The following is a 25100-nucleotide window of genomic DNA, read 5'->3' on the forward strand; positions in this document are numbered from 1 at the left end:
GGAATCTGTTTGGGCCCCAATGGAGATCTTTGTATCCTCTCTGGTCACAGGTGAGATCCCATAGGTCTGAACCAGAGTAGCCAGATTTGTTTAAGAGCAAAAGGGGTGCACAATGGCGCAGTGGCAGAGTTGCTGACTTACAGCACCAGTGACCAGGGTTGGATTCTGACTATGGGTGGTGTCTGTACGGTGTTTGTACGTTCTGCCCATGACCACGTGGGTTTTTGCTGGATGCCCCGGTTTCCTCCCGCACTGCAAGGATGTGCAGGTTTGTAGGTTGATTGGCTTCGATAAAAAAATATATAAATTGTCCCTAGTATGTAGGATAGTGCTGGTGTACTGTGGGCTCATTGGTCAGCACGATCTTGATGAGCTGAAGGACCTGTTACAGTGCTGTATCTAATCTAAACTAAACTAAACTAGTAATAATCCAGGAAATGATATGAGGGCTGGTTTTACATCAGTGGTTTGGCACCTGTTGGAGAGGTCTCTTACGATATAGAACAAAGAATAGTGCAACATCGGATCAGGCCATTCTGCCCTTGATAGCCATGCCAATTATATTGACAAATTAAACTAATATTCTGACGACTATATATTTGCAAGGATTGGATTTACTTGGATTTCCAAAAACATGGGTTTATTAGGGGATAGGCATCTTGTCATCATCATGATCAAGTTTTTTGAGGTGATGAACGTGGTTAATGTGAATAAATCTATGGACATTAGTAAGGCATTTATCGAGGTCTATAATGGAAGGCTGATCCAGATTGTTAAAATTCTTGGAATCCATGGGCGCTTGATAGACTGGATTAAAATTTGGCTTGGATATAGAAGAAAGGGTGGTGGAGGAGTGTTACGCCCCTGTCCCACTTAGGAAACCTGAACGGAAACCTCTGGAGACTTTGTGCCCCACCCAAGGTTTCCGTGCAGTTCCCGGAGGTTTTTGTCAGTCTCCCTACCTGCTTCCACTACCTGCAACCTCCGGCAACCACCTGCAACCTCTGGGAACCGCACGGAAACCTTGGGTGGGGCGCAAAGTCTCCAGAGGTTTCCGTTCAGGTTTCCTAAGTGGGACAGGGGCATAATTGTGCAGGGATGTTACTGTGACTGGAGCTGAATGGCCAGTGGTGTTCTGTGGGGATCAGTACTGGGGCCTTTGTTGCTTGTCATACATATACATTATTTGTGCAAAAATGGAGATGAGCTGATTAGTAATTCTACAGATAACAACAATTGGTGAAGTTGTGAATAGTAAAGAAGATTGTGAAAGGAGACAGCATAATATAGATCAGTTGAAGATATGGGCAGAGAAATAGCAGATGGATATCCTTGCAAATTTGAGGTGTTGCATTTTGGAAGATCAAATGTAATGGAGAAGTATACAGTGAATGGCAGGACTCTTAGATGCATTGATGCACAGAGGAATTTTAGGGTTACCGTCCATATATTGATGAAGGTGAGAACACGTGGATCGAATGGTAAAGAAGGAATATGGCATGCTTGCCTTCATCGGACGGGGCATTGATTATAAGAGTCAGGAAGTTACTTTGCCGCTATATAAAACTTTGGTTAGGCAACATTCGGAGTATTGTGTACAATTCTAAAGGATGCTGCAAGGTTTAGACTAGAGAGTAATAGCTGTAAGCAGAGGTTGGACAAACAGATTGCTTTTGATGGAGCTTCATAGAATGAGTGGAGACCTGATAGAAGTGTACACAATTATGAGAGGCATGGATAAGGTAGATGGTGTCTCTTTTTCTCAAGATGGAAATGTCAAATACCGGAGGGTATAGCTTTAAGGTGAGAGGGGGGATGTTTAAATGAGATATGTGTAGCAAGTCTTTACACAGAGTGGTGGGTGTCTGGAATGTGCTAACAGGGGTGTTGGTGAAAGCAGATAAAATAATTATGTTTAAGAGGTTTTTAAACAGACATGGACACTGGCAGGGAGTGGAGCCATATGAACCATGTGCAGGCAGGTAGGGTTACTTTAATTTGGCATTGTGGTCAGTACATATATCATGGGACAAAAAGCCTGTTCCTGTGCTGTACTATTCTTTGTTCAGGAGCTATCCCATAACTGTGCTGTGTAAGTAAGACCAGATTATTCTTCGAATCCCTGAGGATGGGTACTCCCTACCCCTCCACTCTCAGGCCAACGTGAAACATTGTCTCTGGTTTCTCTGCAATGGTCCGCAGGCATTGTGGGCTGGGGAATGCAGTCACATGTTTAACACAAACACTAATTGAAACTGGATCACAGGGGGTGACAACTGGACTTGGAAATGGCCATGAAGAAACGTTGATCTTCAGTTGCATAACTAAAAAAGCAGTACTAGGCATTCATTGGGCAGTGGGCAGGTGCTATAGACCTGCACGGGAAGGTTCCCACCCCCACGAGTCTCGGGCAGATGGGGCTCGGCAGCCTGGGAAGGCAGTCCATCTATGAGAGGGAAAACTCTGATTTAAAACCTCCACTGCCTAGTGGCCATATCCAGTCATGGAAAAGGCTCCAGGTGTCAAGCTCAAGAAAATCGGGAGTCGGAGCCCCTAAGGCAGTTCGTCGTTGTCTACAACCTCGCTCTGGCAGCTCCTTTAACGGCCCTGCTGTTCCTTTAACAGCCCTGTAACAGCTTGTCCTCCATATGGCATCGCCCAGGCTTGCATCCGACCAGGATGCATCACCCATGGTCACTCATGACCGAGGAGGGCCTACTAGGCATTCCTGAATTGTCTCGTCCTTGGGGAGGCTCGATGTGGAGCCTCACGAGCGACCTATGCTTGTGGATGCGAGTGAGTTTCTGGCCCATGATCCTTACCTGAACACTGACTGGTACTTGCAAAACTCCTTCCTTGGACCCTCACCTCTCCCTTATCTAGTAGCGTTGTTCATTGAGGGATTAATGATGGCCAACTTGAAACACCAGGACAAAATCCCTGCTTCATTCTAAATACAGAAAGGACCACGAGGATGTAGACATGCTTCCCTTTCAACAAAATAGCCATGTGGAATCCATTATCACAGAGAGCTCTGCACTTATGAATCTTCGTCAGAGATGGTTCAACAGCTGAAACCTACTTAACTGTAGGAACCTGGAAAAGGACTGGTAGGGACAGGATCCTGGGAATTAAGTAGTGGGGATAGGATCCTGTGAAGGGAATGATGGAGGACACGATCTTGGGAAAGGACTAGTGGAGACTGGATCCTGGGAAGGGACAGATGGGGGGTGAGGAGCAGTGAGGCCAGAACAGTGTACATCTTTTGCAGGTTGAGATTCTTGGAGTTGTATTGTACTCAGGAACCTGCATTCAATTGAACGGCCTATGCTTGTGTATGTAAGCGAGCCTTTAGCTGATAACCCCTACTTGATAACACCAATTGGGACTTACAAAACTCCTCCCTCTGATCTCTTCTCCTCACCCCCAACTTGTGCAGATATCCCAGGGTTGCGGTGGCCTTGGTTAGCAATGGACCAACACCAGCCCAGACAGATGACAGGGAGCAACCTGACAACCTCCAGCACTGCCCTCACCTTGTCCTCCAAGCGGCCAATGAGTTCGGCCAATCTGTTGATCTGCAGTTCGAGACTGTCTCCTCTGCTGGCTGTTATAGCTGGTGGGAACAGGCACAAAACTGCTGATTACAAGCTTACCTTCCAGAGGTAACACAAATTATCTCAGAGTAAGATATGTAAGAGATACGTAAAATAGACATTTAAACAGATAGACAATAGACAATAGACATTAGGTGCAGGAGTAGGCCATTTGGCCCTTCGAGCCAGCACCGCCATTCAATGTGATCATGGCTGATAATCCCCAATCAGTACCCCGTTCCTGCCTTCTCCCCATATCCCCTGACTCCGCTATTTTTAAGAGCCCCATCTAGTTCTCTCTTGAAATGCTACAATGCTTGAAATGCTCAGATGCTACAATAGGCAAGGATAAAAGGATATTGAACTAATGCAGGCAAAAAGGATGAGTCAACATGAATGTGATGGGCCAAAGGGCTGTATGACTTTTTGAGGAGAGGCCACTCGGCTCCTCAAGCTCACTCTACCATCCAATAAGATTGCGGTTGCTCAAGTCCTGTCCTCCACATTTTTTTCCTGCTCTCTCCCCAGAACTCTTGACCATCTTTAGTTCAAAAGTCAATCAATCTCAGCTTTCAAGGGGTTTACCTCTACCGCTCTCTGGCATGAGAGAATTCCCAAAATTCACTGCCCCACTCAAAAAGGCATTTTTCTCCAATGTTCCAAAACCAGTTCTAGATATTCTCACCAGCGGAAATATCCCATCTGCATCCACCCTCTCAACCCCCCTCAAAACTTTAACGTTCCAATCAGATCAGTCCTCATGCTCCAAACTTCAACAGTACAAACCCAACCTGCTCAACTCCTCTTCATACATCGAGCCCTTTGTCCAAGAATCATTCCAGTGAGCCTTCCCTGCACTGACCACAATGCACATGCATCATTCCATAAATGTAGATATCAAATCTTTGCTCAGTGCTCCATGTGTGATATCTCCAGCTCTCGGTAAAGTTGCATTAAATCTTCCCAATGTTTACTCTCCATACCCTTGCAATGAAAGCCATTGTTCCATTGCCCTTCAAAATTACTTGTACACCCATGTGTTAACCTTTTGCGTTTAATTACAAAACCTCCAGATCTCTTGCACTGTAATATTTTGTAGCCACACCGTATTCAAATAATAATTTATATTTTCAATTTTCCTTCCAACCTTCCTTAACCTCACGTTTCCAAATTCGACATCATCCACAACCTCCTGCGACACTCACCCACTCTATCCGAATATCTCCATGCCAGTCTCAGAACTTGCTAACCCACCCACATCTGTATCTTCAGCAAACCTGAATACAGAGCATTCATTCCCTTATACCAAGTCATTAACACAGACTGTAATTAGTTGAGTCCCCAACATTGATCCCTATGACACCCCACCTGCTATTCCAATCCTCTGTTTTATATTATTTGCTATCCCTTATCCATGCTAACCCCAACCCTGTGAGCTCATATTTCGTACAGTAGCCTTATAAGGGTAACTTTAGTGACTAATTTGGAAAATCCACATACACATACCAGTTCCCTTTTATCCAGCCTGTTTGTAAATTCACTAAAAAACGTCATCATATTTGTCAAACATGATTTCCGTTTCATAAAACCATGTTGCTAGTATGACTGTTGAATAATTTCCTTTGCATCTTGCTATTATCTGATTAATAATGGATTGTATCACTTCCCCACCAAAAATGTTAAGTAACTAAATGTTAAGAAAGATACAGCATGGAAACGGGCCCATTGGCTCAGCATTTCCTCGCAAGTCTTCAATCACCTATTTACTCTAAACCTGCATTAATCCCATCTCATATTCCCCACATTCACATCAACTCAGGCAAACAAATGGGATTAGTTCAGTATGCCAACTTGGTTGGCATCGACAAGGTGGACCAAAGGGCAAATTTCCATATAGCTCTATGACTCAATAACTCCTCCCCAAATTCTATCCCTCACCCATCTAGTTGGGAAAATTTACAGTGGCCAATTTATCTACCAACCTGCACGTCTTTGGGAGGTGAGAAGAAAGATAGCAATAATAGGTCACAAGGAGAACGTGCAGCCTCCACACTAACAGCATCCAAGGTCGGTATTAAACCCGATCTCTGGTGCTGTGAGGCAGTGGCTCTACCCACAGCACCAGTGTGCCTGCTTACTTCCTGCAAAAGGCCTTGTTATAGTTTCCTGCTGGCTGTCTCCTTTCTTTCTTGAATAGTGCTCCTACATTTGATGTTTTTCAAACCTCGGGGACCTCTTCACAATCTGAGGAATTCTGGAAGGTTATTATCCACTATCCCTGTGGCCATTTCTTATAAGACCCGATGATCCAGGTCATCAGATTCAGGGGACCTTGTGAGCCTTTCCCCTAACAAGTTTGCCTGGTACCATTTATTATGCAATAGAGACTGATTTAAGTTCCTTCTTCCCTTTCAGCTTTTATCACCTATAATCAATGGAATTATTTCACAGTCTTCTATCACAAAGCCTGATTCAAAATACTTGTTTATAATCCTCTCCTTTCTGGGTTTCCCTTTAATAACTTTCCAGACTTGTTCCCGAAAGGACCAATGTTTGATTTAGCTTTCTTCTTAGGAGTATGTCTTACTCTCTGCCTTTATGTCATCTGCTTGTTTGCTCAAGTATTCTATTTTCTCCCTCATAACTACTTTGGTCATGATACCATCCACAGGTAAAGGTGAAAACAGTTGATTTAACACCTGATCAATGCCAATCAGCCTAATCGATATAAACAAGGGCATTCACCATCAGTGGTAGTACTCTACAAAGTATTGAGAAACAGATGGACTTTGGTGCACTTGTTAAATAATTCCTGAAGATGGCAGCACAGGCAGATAAGAGTGGGGAAGGCACATAGAATGCTTGTCTTCATTAGTCTGGTACATAGAATATAGAAACAAAGAACTGCAGATGCGGGTTAACTTAATACACAAAAGTATACAAAGTGCTGGAGAAACTAGGCAGGTCAAGCAGCATCTCTGGAGAACATGGATAGGTGATGTTTCAGATCGAGACCCTTCTTCAGAATCTCATGAAGGGTCTCGACCCGAAACATCACCTATCCAAGTTCTCCATAGATGCTGTCTAACTTGTTGAGTTACTCCAGCATTTTGTGCCTATCTCTGGTGTAAACCAGCATCTACATAGAGCGGTTCAGTTATGAGGAGAGCCTGGATAGGCTGGGTTTGCTTTCCTTGGATTGAAGAAGAATGGGGAGAGCATGTTCAAAATTGTGAGGGAAGTTAGGAAAAAAGGTTTTCCCACATCAGATGTTTCTAAAACTATAGGGCAAAAATTAAAAATTAAAGGTCAGAGGTTTAAAGGGATCTGAGGAGGATTTTCTAACCTTGATACACTGCCTTGCTGGGTGGTGAAGATAGTTACTCTCACAACATTTAAGAAGCAATTGCAGACCAAGGCTTAGAAGTGGACAGGGTGTGTGCTAGCGCATAGTATTTGTGGAAATGGATAATTGTTGACCAGTATTGACAAGAAGGGCAGCAGGACTATGACTTTGATGCCATATTGAGTATCTCACTACTGGGGATGCAGAGTAGAAATTGGTCAAGCCTTTCCCTTGATTGTCCAGAAACTCCTGCAGGTTGTATATCTGACCTGCCCTCCGGTTTCTGTTGAGGTGGTTGTTAACATCACAGAGTAGATACATTATATAGTTCTCTCTGCACTAGCCCATCACACACTCCCAGGGTGGTACTACAGTGGCTGATGACTGATAAAAGGCTACTCATCTGAAGCAATAACTCTGTTTGTCTCTCCACATTTCACTGCCTTCCAAGCTGAGCATCCCTGGCATGTTCTTTCTTCATTTCAGGTATAGCACAGTTCAACAGCAAAGCTCCCTCTACACTATCTAATCAAACATTTCCAGAGCAACTAGATTCAGAGCAAAACTCCATACTGTCCAATCCAAGCACCCAACATGATTGCTATTTAGTTAGCCTTTGCAAGAACTTCCAGATCCAATACCCAATGTGTGAATGCCAGATATATTGAAGCTATATACTGTAACTGCATTATGTACTCCATTCATCTTTCTCTTTAATGCCAAATGGTTGAATTTGTGAATGACTTGGTTGTACTTATGCACGTAAGATTTAACTGGACAACATGCAAAATATTTATTTCACTGTATCATGACAACAATGAACACATACCAATACCAAGATCAATTGGCAAATTAATTGGCTTCTGTCAAACTGAGATTCACAGAACAGAAACAAAAATAGGGGAGCAGCTGCAGGCAACTGCATGGAAAAAAATGTACTGTCGATTTTTTGGGTCAAAAACATTCATCAATCCAGATGAAACTTCAACCATCCATTCCCTCCACATACGTAGGCTAACTTTTTTTGCACCAGATTCAAGCCTCTCCAGCCTCATGTGTCTCTACTTCACAAACAGAAAGTTCTATTAATATTCTGATCCTTGTGATCAGAATGTTAAGGCTCATGGGATTCAGGGCAAGAGAGATAATTGGATCCAAGATTAGCTTGGCGAGAGAGATTTGATAGGTTAGGTTTGTTTTCCCTGAAGCAAATTAGGCTGAGAGGTAACCAGGTAGAAGATTGTAAGATTATGAGATGCATAGATCAGGTAGATATCTAGCATTAATTTCCAATGGCAGATGATATCAAAAAGAAGAAGGAATAGGTTTAAGATGAGAAGAAGAAGTTTTAAGAGGGATCTGAACGTCGTTTTTTTACATAGTGAGTGGTTGATATTTGGAACTCGCTGTCAGAGGAGATGGTGGAATTAGATACAATCTAACTACATATAAGAGACAGTTAGGCAGACATTTAATTAAGCAGACATAATATTAAAGCATAGAAAGATACAGTTCCAATGTGGAAAATGGGATGAGTATAAATGTGCAAAAAGGTCCACACAGACACGTTGGGCTCATTTCTGTGCTCTATGACTCTGTGCCGCTGTGTACCTCGTGAGGAATTTCAATTCTACACCTTCCCAGCTTGTGGACATCTCCACATCCTGAAATACTGCACCTCTATGGCCTCAATTGCCTCTGCTGACTCAGGTTATAAACAGTAAAACTCCTTTCCTGTGCCTTAAATCCAACCATTGACCTGTGATTCGGTCCTTGTCAGGCTCATGGCTGGGGTCAGGATAGGGTTTAAGTTTCAGAAGGGTCACTGTGTTTCAGAAAGGAATCAGAGTTGAGGGAAAGGAAGAAGGAGGGGGTTGAGGTTAGAATAGAGTGGGGATCACAGTGGGAATTGTTTGTGATTCAGAAAGGGCTCAGGATTAAGGAAGAAGGGACAGGCAAGGGCCATGGTTGGTATCCAAGAGGTGGTTTGATTCGAGTCAGGGTTAAGGTTGGTGAAGGGTCATGGCTGAATATGGGATCTGAGTCCAGGTTGTGTTTCGGGTCATGGTGTGAGAAAGGGTTGAGCACGGGTCGAGGTCAGCATGGAGGCTGGAGCTGGGGATGGAGGTCAGAGTGAGACCGAATCAGGTCAAGTTCAGGGTAGTGATGACACAGGGATGAGGCTGACTCTGGATCAGAGAAGCGACCAGTGATTGTGGTTGGGTATGGGATGGTGTGGAAGAACCAGCCAGCAATCGGGGGCTGTGAATGGGTGAGCCAGGAACCTTGGTGGTGAGATGGGAGTTAGTGATAGGGAACTCCAAGATTACATAAAAACATAGAAATATAGAAAATAGGTGCAGGAGTAGGCCATTCGGCCCTTCAAGCCTGCACCGCCATTCAATATGATCATGGCTGATCATCCAACTCAGTATCCTGTACCTGCCTTCTCTCCATACCCCCTGATCCCTTTAGCCACAAGGGCCACATCTAACTCCCTCTTAAATATAGCCAATGAACTGGCCTCAACTACCTTCTGTGGCGGAGAATTCCAGAGATTCACCACTCTCTGTGTGAAAAATGTTTTCCTCATCTCGGTCCTAAAAGAATTCCCCCTTATCCTTAAACTGTGACCCCTTGTTCTGGACTTCCCCAACATCGGGAACAATCTTCCTGCATCTAGCCTGTCCAACCCCCAAAAGAATTTAGTAAGTTTCTATAAGATCCCCCCACAATCTTCTAAATTCTAGCGAGTACAAGCCGAGTCTATCCAGTCTTTCTTCATATGAAAGTCCTGACATCTCAGGAATCAGTCTGGTGAATCTTCTCTGTACTCAGAGGGAGTAGAGAGAAGATGGCAAGAATGTCTTTCCTCAGATTAGGAGGACACAACCTGGACTCAGATCCCATATTCAGCCATGACCATTCACCAGTGAGATCAGTCACAATCTTATTGAAAGAGCAAGCCTCAAGGCTCTTCCACCTTCTCTTGATTCACAGGAACTATTTAGTTACAATTCTGTAGCAGAAAGAGTGTGTTATAAAATATAATTGATGAAACATACTGTGTGTTCTGCAGATTTAATTATATCAAGATTCTAAATGTCAGGACTTAACAATTACACCTTTCCATTCCCCTTAGCCCTTCTTAAAAATACATCAATAGACAGGCAGAAAAGCAATCTAACCAACTCGCTGTGTTTTCACAGCAAAGTCACAATTTATTACATGGAAAGTCTTCAGGTTTAATTTAAAGTCAAGGTGGATTCATTCTGCTACGAATTGTAAATGTATTAAATTTGTCAACTGTACAAGGAATGTCATTGCGGAAATTGTTGTTTAATTCAGCGGGCAAGCCTATTCTATCTTCAGGAGACCTCACCTCCTCTCCTGATTGTGGAGTTCTCACTGGAGTGCAGCTCTGGCCCTGGGTCTGCAGTGTAGACAGTGAAGGCAAAATTATTAACCCACCCTCATCATTGCAGCAACAAAAACCGAATGGTTTTGTGGGTGGGGAGTGGAGGGGAGATGAGGTGGTGGTGAAATTTTAGAAACCTCAAACCTGATTCTGATCCCTCCAGCAGGGTTCAACAGAGGCAGGACATGAGGTGGGTAATGAACCCACTCCCAGGAGCTGGGCTGTGAGATGTTGTCAGCCTCGGAGCTCACTTCCTTTGAGAGGGCTTAGGAATCACTGGCAGCTGAAGGAGAGGGTGTGGGGAATCACGTGGCTGGGGAAAGGATAATTGCCTTTCGAGCACTCTTTGTGAGCCAACAATGAGCCCATGGAGGTGGAATCGGACACCCTCTGCAGCTTGCCTGGAATGCAACCCACAGTTTGGGAGCGTGACCTGTCAATAACACTACCCTCATGCAGAAGTGCCCCACACTCCTGCCATGCTGTGTCGGCAAAGCAGATTCCCTGGCTTCCCATGTGACACTGCGACCCACATCTACAGGGGCAATCTGTCGGAGGCCGGATGCAGGAGAGGAGGGATAAAATTACAGAAGAAAACATGTCAAGCCCATTGTTTTTGCCCCTCCTGCCCCAGAGAACTCATCTTCAAGTACCTTGATTCCAACCTATTCCCCCCTCGTCCGGCCCTTTCCGAGACACTTCAACTCTTTAATAATCCCCCCCCCCCCCCCCCGCCACTGCTGTCATAGATGGGTCCCTTACCACGTGCGTCCCATAGTTCTGCTCTCGTATAGCCCCTCGTATATCCCCAGTTGGTACAAGGATAGAGGTCTTCATCTTTCAGCCCACCAGTCTCCACCTTAAACACCTCATTCCCCGACATTTCCGTTACCTCCAACGTGATCTCACCACATCTTCCTATCCTCCACCTTCTGCAGAAACAGCTCCCTCCTCTTCTCCAAGGTTCACTGATCCCTTTTCTCCTAAACCACCTCCTCCTCGGGGACTTACCCCTGCAACAGCAGGAGATGTAAAACCTGTTCCTGTACCTCCTCCCTACACGTCCATCTAGAGACCCCAGCAGTCCTTCCAGGTAAGACAGAGTTTCACATGCACCTCCGCTAACCTCATCTACTGCATCCAGCGTTCCCGATGTGACCTCCTGTACACATGACCGAGACCAAGCATAAATTTGGCAACTGTTTCACCTAACCAATGCCACAGCCTACCGGATATCTCGGTTGCTAACCATTTTAACTCTTCTTCCTATTCCCATACTGACCTTACTTTCTTGGGTCTCCTCATTTGCCAATATGAGGCCACACACAAACTGGAGGAACAGCACGTCATATTCTGCTATGCACATTGAATTCCCCAATTTTATGCTAAACTAAAACGCCCCTCCCCTTTGTTCTCCCCTTTTCTTTTCAGGCCTCCTCTTCCGTGCCCCAACTGGACTCGTACCTATTTCTCCCCTCCTCCTTCTCCACCTACATTACTTCCTCTAGCTTTAGAATTTGCAACTCTTCAATTATTTTGTCTCGCACCTTATGTGTATTCATTTCTGTCCTTTGTTCAACCAAGGTGAGTTGTAGCAGGTAAGAGAGGAAAGACATAAAGATTGCCAATATCACAGCCACTGGCTACAGTGCAAAGATACGGATCATATCAGAGGGATCCAGGTGTGCACGAATTCTGTGGAACAGCAACAGAGTTTACAGTGTAAGGGTGAGTGTTGGGACAAGATGTGGCAATGAGGTCAATTACCATGTTAAGTAAAAGTTATTCTGAATGAAGGTTAAGGTGAATGGAGAGCAAACCATCTCCAACTAGAGAGAGAGTGAGACTAGCCACCTACCCATGACATTAGGATGTAATGTTAAAATTGTACAAGGCATTGGTGAGGCCAATTCTGGAGTATGGTGTACAATTTGGGTCGCCTAATTATAGGAAGGATGTCAACAAAATAGAGAGAGTACAGAGGAGATTTACTAGAATGTTGCCTAGGTTTCAGCAACTAAGTTACAGAGAAAGGTTGAACAAGTTAGGTCTTTATTCTTTGGAGCGCAGAAGGTTAAGGGGGGACTTGATAGAGGTCTTTAAAATGATGAGCAGCCCTCCACCACTTCCCCTGCATCCAAATACTAGGCCAATTTTGGATCCAATTTGACATTTTTTCCGGGATCTCAACCTCTCTAAAAAGTGGAGATAGACACAAAATGCTGGAGTAACCCAGCGGGACAGGCAGCATCTCTGAAGTGAAGGAATGGGTGACGCTTTGGTTTGAGTCCCTTCTTCAGTCTGAAGAAGGGTCTCGACCTGAAACGTCACCCATACCTCCTCTCCAGAGATACTGCCTGTCCTGCTGAGTTACTCCAGCTTTTGTGTGTATCTTCGGTTTAAACCAGCATCTGCAGTTCCTTCCGACATGTTTCGTCTCTAAAAAGTGGATCAGGTTCCCATGTGGAAAAACATCAATCCCATATCTTTCAATACCTCTTCAGAAAATTAAATCATACTGGTCAGACATGATCTTCTCCAGACAAATCGTGTTTACATTCAGTCACTACCCAATAGAATATTTATGCAATAACCTCTCCACTTCTAAGGGATTCACTATCACTATCCACTAATACCCCAGTCTGCATAATACACTATCACCCCACTCCAAATGATTTACACTCGGTGAGTATCTTGTACTCTGCTCTGGTCAATGTTCCTGCTCCTCAGCCCCAGTGTGAACGTACCCAGGTCAGTCTTCAGTTTCTTGTCTCTGGTCGTCTGCCTGCTGCTCGTTGTGATGGCCGCAGTGTGCCTGTACCAGTTCCCCACCACTGCCTGGCCTGCCGTGCCATCATAGTACCTGCGACAGATTACAGCCGATTACTCACTCATCAACGCAGGCCCACGCACGGTGTCAGTTCTATTGGGGATCCAGAGAACAACAGCACTGAATCCCGGAATGTCCAGCCTGGAACATCTTGTGTCACATGCTGGATGGAAGAGATGCCAAACGACGAGACCTTTCTCTGTCAGAGCTACTGAACAGTAATGCAGCACACTGGCGCATTTAGCAGAGCCGCTATTCAGTAGCACCAGAGACACAACTTCCATCGCAATTTCTGGTGCTGTCTGTGTGGAGTTTGCACGTTTCACTTTGACCACCTTGGGATTCCGCCAAAGGCTCAGTTTTCCTCCCATCGATATGTGACTTGGAGCGATAATTGGCATTGTAAATTGCCACCCAAATGGGTGGGTGAGTGGCAGAATTTGGGGGCAGTTGATAGAAATAATTGATTGATTGGTTTAAAGATACAGCACGGAAACAGGCCCTTCAATCCGGTGAGCTCACGCCGACCATCGCTCACCTCTTCACACTGGTTCTATGTTATTCCGCGTTTGCATTCCCTCCCTACATACTACGGGCAATTTACAGGGGCCAAATTAACCGACAAACCTGCATGTCTTTGGTGTGTGGGAGGAAAGCAGAGTACCCAGAAGAAACTCACACACAATCACAGGAAGAGCATGCAAAATCTACTCTGGCAGCACCTAAGAACAGGATTAAACCAGGTGTTCTGCTGTGGCGAAACGGCAGCACTACCAGCTGGGCCACTGTGCCACCCTGTCCCATTTTATTCTCCAATGTTTGGAGAATAAAATGGGATCGGTGTAGGTTTGGTGTAAACAGGTGTTTGATGGTCAGCATGGACTCAGTGGGCTGAAGGGCCTAGTTCAGTGCTGCTGCTCTATGACTGTTGCTGAATAGTGTTGCAGAAGATCTGCGATTGGGAAGGGAGTACAAAGCAGAGCTATTGACAATTATTCCAAAGAGACCAGATATTAATGATAGCCTGCCCACATCAGTGGGCCCATCTGGTGGCTGGTCATGACAGTCGGAGTCCACACTGGCTGGGAGCAGCATCGCCCTCTGTCAGCACCGCGGGCTTTGAACTTTACAAGGGGGGTCATCAGCCTGAATCGCAGGCTTGTCCTTGCCTGAACAAATCCCTCCCACAGGGAGCCAGGTGGACAGTCAGCGTGAACTCTCCTATCCAGCAATGAACCTTTGTGCCGAGGAGATTCATCCATGTCCTGCCCCTTGCTGGATGAACGCCAGGGCAACAGAGTGACAGGAAGAGGCGACAGCTCCCACCTGGCTCTGCAGCAGTAAGAGATGTCTTCATAAATATACATTTCATTAAATCAACTACAGTACCTAATAAATTGAGTGAAATTCCGCTCCAAGCCATCCAGATATTGCTAGGCAACAAATCCAACCAGCTCGCCTTAGAAGAGGAACTGAGCGTGCGTATGTGTGTATGTGCAGTGTTGCTCCCATCTTAAGACTTGCCACGTCATGACTGACCCACTATTACCCCGAGTCCCTGTGAACCAATATTACCCCTGTCTCTGTGTCTCACTTTTATCCCAATCCTGCGATTTCCTCAGTCCCTCTGACCCACTATTAACCCGTCTCTGTGTCTCACTATTATCCCAGTCGGGTGATCCACAGTTATCCCTCTTCCTCTGACATATTGTTACCCCTGTCCCTCGTGACCCACTTGTACCCAATCTCTGCAACTCACCGTTACCCCAGTCCCTGTGACCCACTGTGACCCCAGTCCCCGTGACCTAGTCTTACCCCAGGCCATGTGACACCTTATTGATCAAGCAACGGTGACCCACTGTTACTCCAATTCCCGTGATTCGTTATTACCCCTGTTATCCCAGTCTCTGTGACTCACTATTAACCCCAGTTCCCATGACCACTATTACCCCAGTCCCATGATCCATTACAGCCATGGATCGTGTAACCCACTGTTACAACAATCCCTGTGATTTTCTATCACCCCACTTTCTGTGACTCACCCATGTACCAATCCCAGTGACTAACTATTACCCCATCCAAGTGACTCATTATGTCCCCCCCCCACCCCTCTGTCACAATATTGCTCAGTCCCTTTGACTCACTATTACCCCAATCCCCATAACCCAACCTACCCCAGCCGCATGATCCATTATTGCCCTGGACCCTCTGACTCACTGTTACACTAGTCCCTGTACCACACTATTGCCCCAGTTTCTGTGACTCACTAACACACCAATCCCAGCAACTATTATCCCATCCATGTGCCTCAATATTACCCCAACCCACTGACTCTCTATTACACCATTCTCTGTGATCCGCTATTACCCCAGTATCCGTGATCCACCATTACTCTAGCCCTCGTGACCCACTATAATCCCAGTCTCCATGGCCACCGTTATCCCAGTACCTTGACTCTTTATTGCTTCATCCCTGTAGCCCACTATTTCCTCTTACCCCATTCCCTATGACCCATTATTACCCCACATCCTCTGGCTCACAGTTCCCCCACTCCTCATGTCCTTGTTGTGAGTTGAGCCATCAACAATATCCTCAGACTCATTAATAATACCTAGGAAGCTGAGTCAGTCAGAGCTGGAGTGCGCCCCTCTGCCACTCAGCATTGCTCTATCTCTGAACAGAATCACAGTTGAGGTGTAAGTCACACTGACTGCTCTCTCTGCCCTGACATTCTTCCAACGCTCCACAGGGCAGCTCAGCGGTCTGGCTGAGAGGGGAGAGGAAGAGCCTGGCTATGATACAAGATCACAAAACCTGTCCTCTACAGTTCAGTGCGACCTCCCATCCAGCTGCAGAATCCCTCTACACCCCTCCTCTTTGTGCCCCTGTTTAACTGTCTGTCAAACATTGTCATGTTGCCTGCATCCACTACCTCCCCAGGCAGCTCGTTCCATCTCATCACCACCCTCTTGTGAAAAACATACTCCTCAGATTTTTATTGCATTGATCTCTGCTCAGGGGGGCGGGTGTGTGCCAGCAGAAGAGGTATTGTAAGTGGCAGGCTTGGGAACATCTGCCCTAATTATCATAAGCAGATAGATGTTTGTGGGATATCCAATCTGCTCTGTCTAAAGCAGTGAGATAAATCCCAGTGCAGGCCTTTATCGTTGCTCTAGCTCGCTGAGCCTTCAAGGTGTTATCACTGTGGGAGTGTGATAGCCAGCAGGACAATACGCAGTTGGTTTTATCCAGTGCCTTGCTCAGACTGAGGAGGCAAGGGAATGGAGCAACACATTGACCAGGAGAATTACCCACCCTGTCTGAGTGGTCTGATCCTCTATGGCATCAACTGCACTTTCCACAGAAGTCAGCAATGACTGGATCTGGCTGGCTGTCTCCTTCAACAGGAAACGGGTCACAAACTGGTCCAACTTCGTCCCACTCTCGTAAACCTGAGAAGCAGAGGGGCCAAACCCAATCAAAGCACATTAAAAACCAGGCAGAAAGAACTCACATTACATTCAGAATCCTTTCTACTATTAAGCATTTATTAATTAATTCTCCATCATATTTATGGCTCTCAAATTATAATAACTCTAATATGGGGGATTTCAACAAATATTTTCTAAAAATTCTGATATTTCCGTCTGAAGCCATCTCATTTCACTGCTTTATTGAACATCCTGCAAAGAGCTCCAGTGTATTGGTGAATTGTGACTTATAGCTGTTAATTCTGTATCAGATACGCAAATTGACATCTGTGCTTCTGAGAGCATTTGAATATTAATAACATTTAATAAAACTACTCATTAGTGTCCTTGCTGTGACTTTAGGTTGGCAGGTTCATAATTCCAAAGTTCAGACCTCGAATACCATTTGCTCCATGTTCATTTAGTTCCTGAAATAGATTTTTAACTCAACCTTCACTTGAACTCAATAGTCACTAATATATTCCCAATGATTTTCTTTCTATATTATTGTAGGTAATCAATGAAAACAATGAGAAGGGATGATGTGAATTCGATTATTATTACTGGAGTAAACAGGAAGAATTGGTCTGTCAGAATTCTATATCGAGGGAGGAAATGGAAAGGAGTTATGTTCTACACATTGAAAGTGATGGAGGCAATTTGACCTGACATTGGGATGTAAAGTAATGAGAGGGAATGTGACGTAGAAAGTTGCTTTGGAGGATTTAATGCAACTGTTGTTGAGACAGGTATTGTTGAACTCCTCCCTTCTGCCCCATTGAACAAGCCTGAGAAGTTCATTGACTTCAAGAGAGCAGTTTGTCACCTTGTCCCTGTCCTTTGGTCCGAGATGATAAACAACCCAGCCCCAGGCCAGGATAGGCACTCCAACCACACCTTGTCCTTGCTTGCTCCCCTCAGCCTGGCTATAATTTCTTTACCCTTGCTGATCCCTGCGTTATCTGATATCCTTAAGTAAAGCAATTATTAGCCACCCTGTTTTGGTGAACTAATGCAGACCCCAAAAATCCTTTTGTCCTCCAAATCATGTGACATGCTAGCACCTCCCATAATCTTTCACCTTTCCTGCAGCCTCCTTGATCCGGTTTCCCATTACTGCTACAATAGTCATTCTTGTCATCTGCAACATCCTGTGCTATCCCAACCCCTGAGCTTTGGAGGGTCTTAAGGTAGACTTTTTTTTAATGCGAACATCAATGACTATTGTATTCTAAAGTTATTATATATTTTTCTCAATGTGATGATGTTTTAACTTTTCATGTAAAATCTTCATTTCGACATCTGACTGAACTAAGCCAAGTGTTATAGCTTAATTGCAATTTGTTTCATTGCTAATTATCACATGAGAGACACACACTCAAGGAGAGATGTGTTACTTAACATTTCCAACAAGATGGAATTACCCTGGGGATTTTAGCGATTTAACATGGGATGTCATTAGTTGATTCAGAATGTCAGGGAATGAAATGTGAGAGAGAATCAGCTTGTGACTAGAAGTAAGTCTGACAGTAAGCATACAGGTACAGCAGGCAGTAAAGAAAGCTAATGGCATGTTGACCTTCATTGCAAGAGGATTTGTGTTTCGGAGCAAGGAGGTCCTACTGCAGTTGTACAGAGCCTGATGAGACTGCACCTGGAGTATTGTGTGCAACGTTGGTCTCCTAATTTGAGGAAGGACATTATTGCTATTGAGGGAGTGCAGCATAGGTTCACCAGGTTAATTCCCGGGATGGCGGGACTGATATATGATGAAAGAATGGGTCGACTGGGCTTGTATTCACTGGAATTTAGGATGACAGGCTAGATGCAGGAAAAATGTTCCCGATGTTGGGGGAGTTCAGGACCAGGGGTCACAGTTTAAATTAAGGGGTAGGCTGTTTAGAACTGAGATGAGGATAAACTTTTTCACCCAGCGAGTTGTGAATCTGTGGTATTCTCTGCCACAGAAGGCAATGGAGGCCAATTCACTGGATGTTTTCAAGAGAGAGTTAGATTTAGCTCTTAGGGCTAAAGGAATCAAGGGATATTGGGAAAAAAACAAAACAGAATACTGATTTTTGATGATCAGCCATGGTCATATTGAAAGGCGGTGCTGGCTCGAAGGGCCGAATGGCCTCCTCCTGCACCTATCTTTCTACGTTTCTAAAGGAGAAGTAAAGAATTAAAGAAATAAAAAATAGATGTAGCTAGCAGAAAGGAATTCTGGCTTGCATTTCTTCATTCAAGTCCACAGTTCTTAGGATGTCCCTGATTATTTTACACCACCAGAGAATACTTTACTGTGTAGTCACTGTTATAAAGTTGCAGATAGTGCAGGCAAATTCTTACATAGCCATATGATTAATGATAGTTTGGTCTGGGTTTTGTTTTGGTAATGTTTTCTGAATCACACATGTCCATCAGAATACTGGGGAAGACTGCACTGTTCTACTTCTGAAACAGCAGTGCAATCTTTTACATCCAGCAGAGAAGTACATGAGGCGTGGACCTGACATCCAGCAGTGGGGCTCTCCTTCGATGCTTCAAAATGATGTCGGTTTGAACTATAAGATAGGCCCCCCAGAATGGGACACGCTCTGCTGTCAAAGGTTGTGCCAAGGCTAAAGAAAATGAGACACCAGAGATGGGGAATGTACTACAACCTGTCCAAAACAGTCCAGAGTCATCCCATAGATTCTAATCCCCAAGAAAATTGGGCACAAAGCATGGATAGGTCAAATGTTCTCCTAACTCTGTATCTCTGCATTCAACAAGATCTTAGTTTACTGCTCACTTTCCTGCCTGATCTAAAAGTACTTTGGTTCCTGTTGCGTCCATCAGTTCCAGGCTTTAACCTATTCGATGTCTGAGAATTCCTGATGATTGATGGTAGAGAATTCCAAAGGTTCACATCCTTCTGCCAAACATTCTTCAATAACAGTTCAAAATGGCTGTCCTTTACCCTGACACTTTGACGCTCATTCTGGACTCTTCGGTCTGAGGTAATAGCCTCTTCCAGTCTGTCCATCCTTCTCAAAAGCTAGCATCTCAAGGAGATTCCTCTCATCTTTCAAATGATGCCAACCCATTCTCCTCAATTCAGACACAGAGAATACTCCAGGACTTATCTCAACCACTCTATGTATAACTGCAGTAAAACTCAATTGCGTTAATGCCCCTCACCTCTTCCAACAGTCTTATATTAAAACTATACAGGGCATTGGTTTAAATTGAGAGGGTTAAAACTAAACTTAAAACTGTTCCCGATGTTGGGGAAGTCTAGAACAAGGGGTCACAGTTTAAGGATAAGGGGGAAATCTTTTAGGACCGAGATGAGAAAAACATTTTTCACACAGAGAGTGGTGAATCTCTGGAATTCTCTGCCACAGAAGGTAGTTGAGGCCAGTTCATTGGCTATATTTAAGAGGGAGTTAGATGTGGCCCTTGTGGCTAAAGAGATCAGGGGGTACGGAGAGAAGGCAGGTACAGGATACTGAGTTGGATGATCAGCCATGATCATATTGAATGGCGGTGCAGGCTCGAAGGGCTGAATGGCCTACTCCTGCACCTATTTTCTAGGTTTCTATGTTTCTATACTTACTGGTTCCTAAATGCATGTTAAATTTCTGTTTTTCTGTTTTCTGTTTTTGACCAGTCCTCTCGACAAAAATCATTGTTATTTTTTATCCATTTAAATAGGATATTTCTCTACTCTTCACATTGAATACATACCCTTCTTTCACCATCATACACTTAAACTGTCCTCCATTTCTTTGCAGCCATTCTTCACAGCCTACTCTCCCAGAGTTTTAGGTTTCCAGATGGAAATATCATCAACAATTTATTCAGGTTCAACCTATACTGATGCTGCAGCCAAGAAAGTATACCGACACCTCTACTGCCACAGAAGAATAGTGGTGTGTAAGCAATTTTTGGATAGTCACAGGGATATGCAGGGAATGGAGTGGTATGGATCACATGTAGTCTGATAAGAGTTTGTCTTAGCTCCATGTTCAGCATAATATTGTGGACCAAAGGGCCTGTACCTGTGCTGTACTTTTCTAAGTTTGAAAAACTTTATCAAATAGTTTTAACAGCTTTTATAAAATCTAAATTTTTCAGCATGGATCCAAAAAAAATGGTCAACATAATTTCATAAGGCAAAAAATTACCTTAAAATAGAGAACAGAGCATTTAAGCACAGAAACAGGTATTTTTTCTACCATGCCCATGCCGATCACAATGCCAATCTAAACTAATGCTATCTACCTACACATGATTCACATCCATCAATTTCCTGCTTGTTCATGTGTCTCTCAATATTTATTAACCATTCTCTCACCTTCCCTGGCAGTGTGTTCCAGGAACCTACCATTCTTTGTGTGAAAAACTTGCTTTGTAAATCTCTTTTAAACTTTCCCACCCTCTCAATTTAAACCAATTCCCTCTGGCATTTGACATTTCCACCCTGGGATTATCTACCATATCTATGCTGTTCATAATTTTATTTACTTCTTTCAGGTCTTCCCTCAGTCACCAATGCTCCAGATTAAACAATCAAAGTTTGTCCAACCTCTGCTTAATGCTGATACCCTGTGGTGTGATATCAGGTGAGAGCGGAGGTTGGGGAGGGAGAGGAGAGAGAGAGAGGAAGGTGAAAAAGGGAGAGGGGATGGAGAAAGGGAAATGGAGGAGAGGGGAGGTTGAGAGGAAGAGGGACGAAGTGTGTGAGAGAGGGAGGGAGACAAAGGGAGAGAGAAGGATAGGAGAAAGAGTGGGAGATAAGGTAGGAGAGTTTGAGTAGGGAGGAGAAGCAAGAAGAGTGATTGTTTGTGGGAGAGGGAGTGAAATCTGTGAGGGAGCAATGGTGAGCCTTAGGGTGTTGGGAAAAGAGAATTAATGAGGGAAAGGGGGGAGGGATAAAGTGAAACGGAGAGAGTCGGAGGAGAGAGAGAGAGAGAGAGAGAGAGAGAGAGAGAGCGAGGAAGAGAGAGAAAAAAAGAAACAGAACATTAAATCTGTGAGATGTGGGTCAGAGCGATTGAAAAGACCTGGAAGGAAAAGGAGCAACATGAAAAGCCCAGCAGGGGATGTTTGTTGAGAGAAAAACTGTGTCAGTATGACAGTTGTATAACTTCACAGCAGGATTGGCCATTTTTGATACACTGTGTTCAGAGAGGGTGGCTGGTTTGGGGGGAGATAGTTCTTGACATGCTGAGGGAGTGGAAGGAAAGTTGAGGAAGAGGAGAGTTTTATGAAGGAGGGGGAGCGGCTTTGAGAGCAGGAGAAATGTTGAGGAGATGAGAGGTGGTGAGGGAAGTTTTAGCGAAAGAGGAAGCGGTATGGGAGAGATGCTGAGAGAGTTGAAGTGTTGAAAGCAGGGAGAGCCAATGAAAGGGGGGTGGGGTTGAGTGCGGGAGATGTTGAGGTAGGAACAGGTGTTGAAGGAGTGGAGGGTGTGTTGCGGGAGGAGAAAAATGTTGGGGGAGGGGAGAACTGTTGAGGGAGAGGGAGGGGTATGTAGGGAGCAGGGGAGATGTTGTGGGAGTGGAAAGATTGTTGAAGGAGGGGAGAGGTGTTGAGTGAGTGGTGGGATGCTGAGAGAGGGGAAAGCTGTTGAGGGCGCAGAGATGATGAGGTAATGGAAGGGGTTTTGAAGGAGGACGTTAAGCAAGAGGAAGGATTTGTGTGGGGGGGTGGGGGGAGCATTGTGAGGTGGAGGGGTGTTGAGTGAGTGGAACGGGTGTTGAGAGAGGGGGAGAGATATTGAAAGGGAGTGGGAGAGATATTGAAGGAGTGGAAGGGGTGTTTGAGGACGGGGAGATCTGTTATGGGAATGAGGGGATGGGAGGGGTGTGAAATTGTTCCATTCAGTATTAATCTAGAGGGCACACACAATTGCTGGGGAAACTCAGCGGGTGCAGCAGCATCTATGGAGCGAAGGAAATAGGCGACGTTTCGGGCCGAAACCCTTCTTCAGACTGAGAGACTGTTTGTTGAGAGAAAAACTGTGTCAGTATGACTTGTATAACTTCACAGCAGGATTGGCCATTGTCTGAAGAAGGGTTTCGGCCCGAAACGTCGCCTATTTCCTTCGCTCCATAGATGCTGCTGCACCCGCTGAGTTTCCCCAGCAATTGTGTGTACCTTCGATATTCCAGCATCTGCAGTTCCCTTTTGAACACTTAATCTAGAGGGCTGCAGCTTGCAAGGTGAGGTCTTGTTTCTTCAGCTTGATGAGTGCTTTGTTGGAACAGATCAGGTTACAAATGAGGTGGCTGGAATGCTAAATCTAAAGAGGGGCAATTTTGTGCATCGTTTTCCAGAGACAGTGACAGCGAGATGGACAGATTGAGATCAGCTCACCAGCAATTTGGTGTCAGGACACTAACTCATCCTTGTAAATTTTGTGAATAATGAGCTGGTTTTAATGAGCTGACTTCCTCTCTAGGATGTTATTAACACATTATTCAAAAGCCGAGTGTGAGTGAGAGAGACAAAACTGAAACAATAACCATTTGGATTTTATTATCCGAGAAAAAATATATTAGCACTGTGCCCAAATTGATGGCTGTCCTTGAGTTAAACCTTGAGGGTAAAGATTAACCAAAGAAATGACTACATAACATGTCCGATGCAACCCACATATCTCTCCCATATTCAACATCCCCTCCCTTCCTCAATACCAAATTCTCCCTCAACAGTTTTGCCACTCACTCAATCCTTTGCAACTTCCTCAATATCTACCCTCTCCCTAAACACCACATCCCCTCCCTCAATACCACTCCTCTCATTAACCCCACCCACCTCCATCAACACCATCTCTGCTCCCTCAGCACTCCTTCCACCTCTTCAACAGCACCACTGGTCTTCAACAGCACCACTCTCCCTCATTACACCTCCACTCTCTAACCCCCCCCCCCCCACCCCCCCCCCCAAGCACCCCCCCCCACCCCCCCCCCCCCCCCCCCATCCAGGACCTCTCCACCTCTTTCATCACATGTCCCCTCTCATCACACTTCCTCATCCCTCATTGTGCACCCCTCATCCTCAAGCTGCACGCCCTCTCTCACCACCCCTTCCACTCCATCAGCAACTAGCCCGTTCTCACATCATTTTTCAACGTTCATTACACCCCTTCCTCTCGCTCAATAGCTCTTTCCTCACTGTCCTCCCCACACATAACACACCTCCCCTGCCCGCAATGCCCCAATCTTCGTTGCACCCTCTATATTAGAACCTCTTTCCCCTCAATGACACTCCAACCCTCTCAACACTTCTCCACCCTCACACCTCTTACCTTCTATTAGTAGCTTTGACCCTCACTGTCTTCCCCTTGCCGACAGATGTCCCCTCCCTCAATACACTTACCATCCCTCAACACACATTAACCTCCCCAACACACCAACATATCCACTAACACAACTTTCCCACCTTCAACACATCCCTCAACACACAACCCCTCCTGCATCTCCCCTCTCCCTCTCCATGCCTCCTCCTCCTCACTTAACACACCTATTCCCCCCTCACCACATTCTCCTCTATCAACCCATCTCCCCATCCCTCACATCTCCCCGCCCTCATCACATCTCCCTACCTCATTTCCCGCCTCCTACAACACACCTCCCCCTCTCTCAACACATCTTTTAACCAACCCATTCCTCAACACATCTGCTCCCTCATCAAATCTCCTCCTCCGTCAACGCACCTACATTTCCCTCAGCTCACCCCCCCCTCTTTCATCACACCTCCCCCACCTTCAATGCACAACCCCTTCCCTCAGCACCCAATCCCTCCCTCCCTCATATGATGATAAAGTGAAGTTTCATTCATTCATTCATTCATTCATTCATTCATTCATTCATTTTCATTCATTCATTCAGGGAGAGAGAGGAATAGAGAAAGAGCCCCACAACTGGAGGAGCCACACCTGTATAAATCTCACACCCAGACAACAACAGAGATGAACCGTTCTTGCTTCCCACCCCCCCCCCCCCCCCCCCCCCAACCCACTAACTCTCCCCTCATGAAAGGTATGAGAGAAGAGCTAAATCCCTCACCACCCACATATTTCAGCAGATAGGGTGGTGATGTCCTGCCAGGCTCACCTTCTTGGTGTAGTCCATAGCTTTCAGAATCGATAGGTTTAATGTCTCCAAGCAGGCCAGGACATCTTCGTAATCACCCATGTGGGAGGCAAAGTAATCTGCAGGGATGGAACACACAGCATGGGTAATAAAGTCCACAGCATGTTCCCATCTCCAGGTTCACATTGAAAACAGCTTCAATCCATAACCTATGGTTGGCATGGTGGTGCAGTGAGTAGAACTGCTACCTCACGGTGCCAGAATCCTAGGTTTGATCCTGACCACTGGTGCTGTCTGTGCGGAGTTTGGCAGTTAGGTTTCGTCCAGGTTCTCCAGTTTCCTCCCACATCTCA

General features: G+C 45.2%; 1 protein-coding gene across 2 annotated transcripts in view; it reads right to left on the reverse strand.

Annotated features, from left to right (window-relative positions):
- The window catches only part of necab2 (N-terminal EF-hand calcium binding protein 2), a 68384-nt gene that overhangs the window by 12385 nt on the left and 30899 nt on the right, over positions 1 to 25100 (reverse strand). For both annotated transcript variants that reach the window (XM_033035968.1, XM_033035967.1), the window contains exons 5-8: positions 24769 to 24866; positions 16506 to 16642; positions 13108 to 13223; positions 3537 to 3616 (exon numbers count right to left, since the gene is read on the reverse strand). In XM_033035968.1, coding sequence (XP_032891859.1) covers positions 3537 to 3616; positions 13108 to 13223; positions 16506 to 16642; positions 24769 to 24866 — 431 coding nt within the window. The remainder of the gene's footprint in view (positions 1 to 3536; positions 3617 to 13107; positions 13224 to 16505; positions 16643 to 24768; positions 24867 to 25100) is intronic.

Source organism: Amblyraja radiata, chromosome 17 (genome assembly GCF_010909765.2).
Source record: "Amblyraja radiata isolate CabotCenter1 chromosome 17, sAmbRad1.1.pri, whole genome shotgun sequence".
Classification (NCBI taxonomy): Eukaryota; Metazoa; Chordata; class Chondrichthyes; order Rajiformes; family Rajidae; genus Amblyraja; species Amblyraja radiata.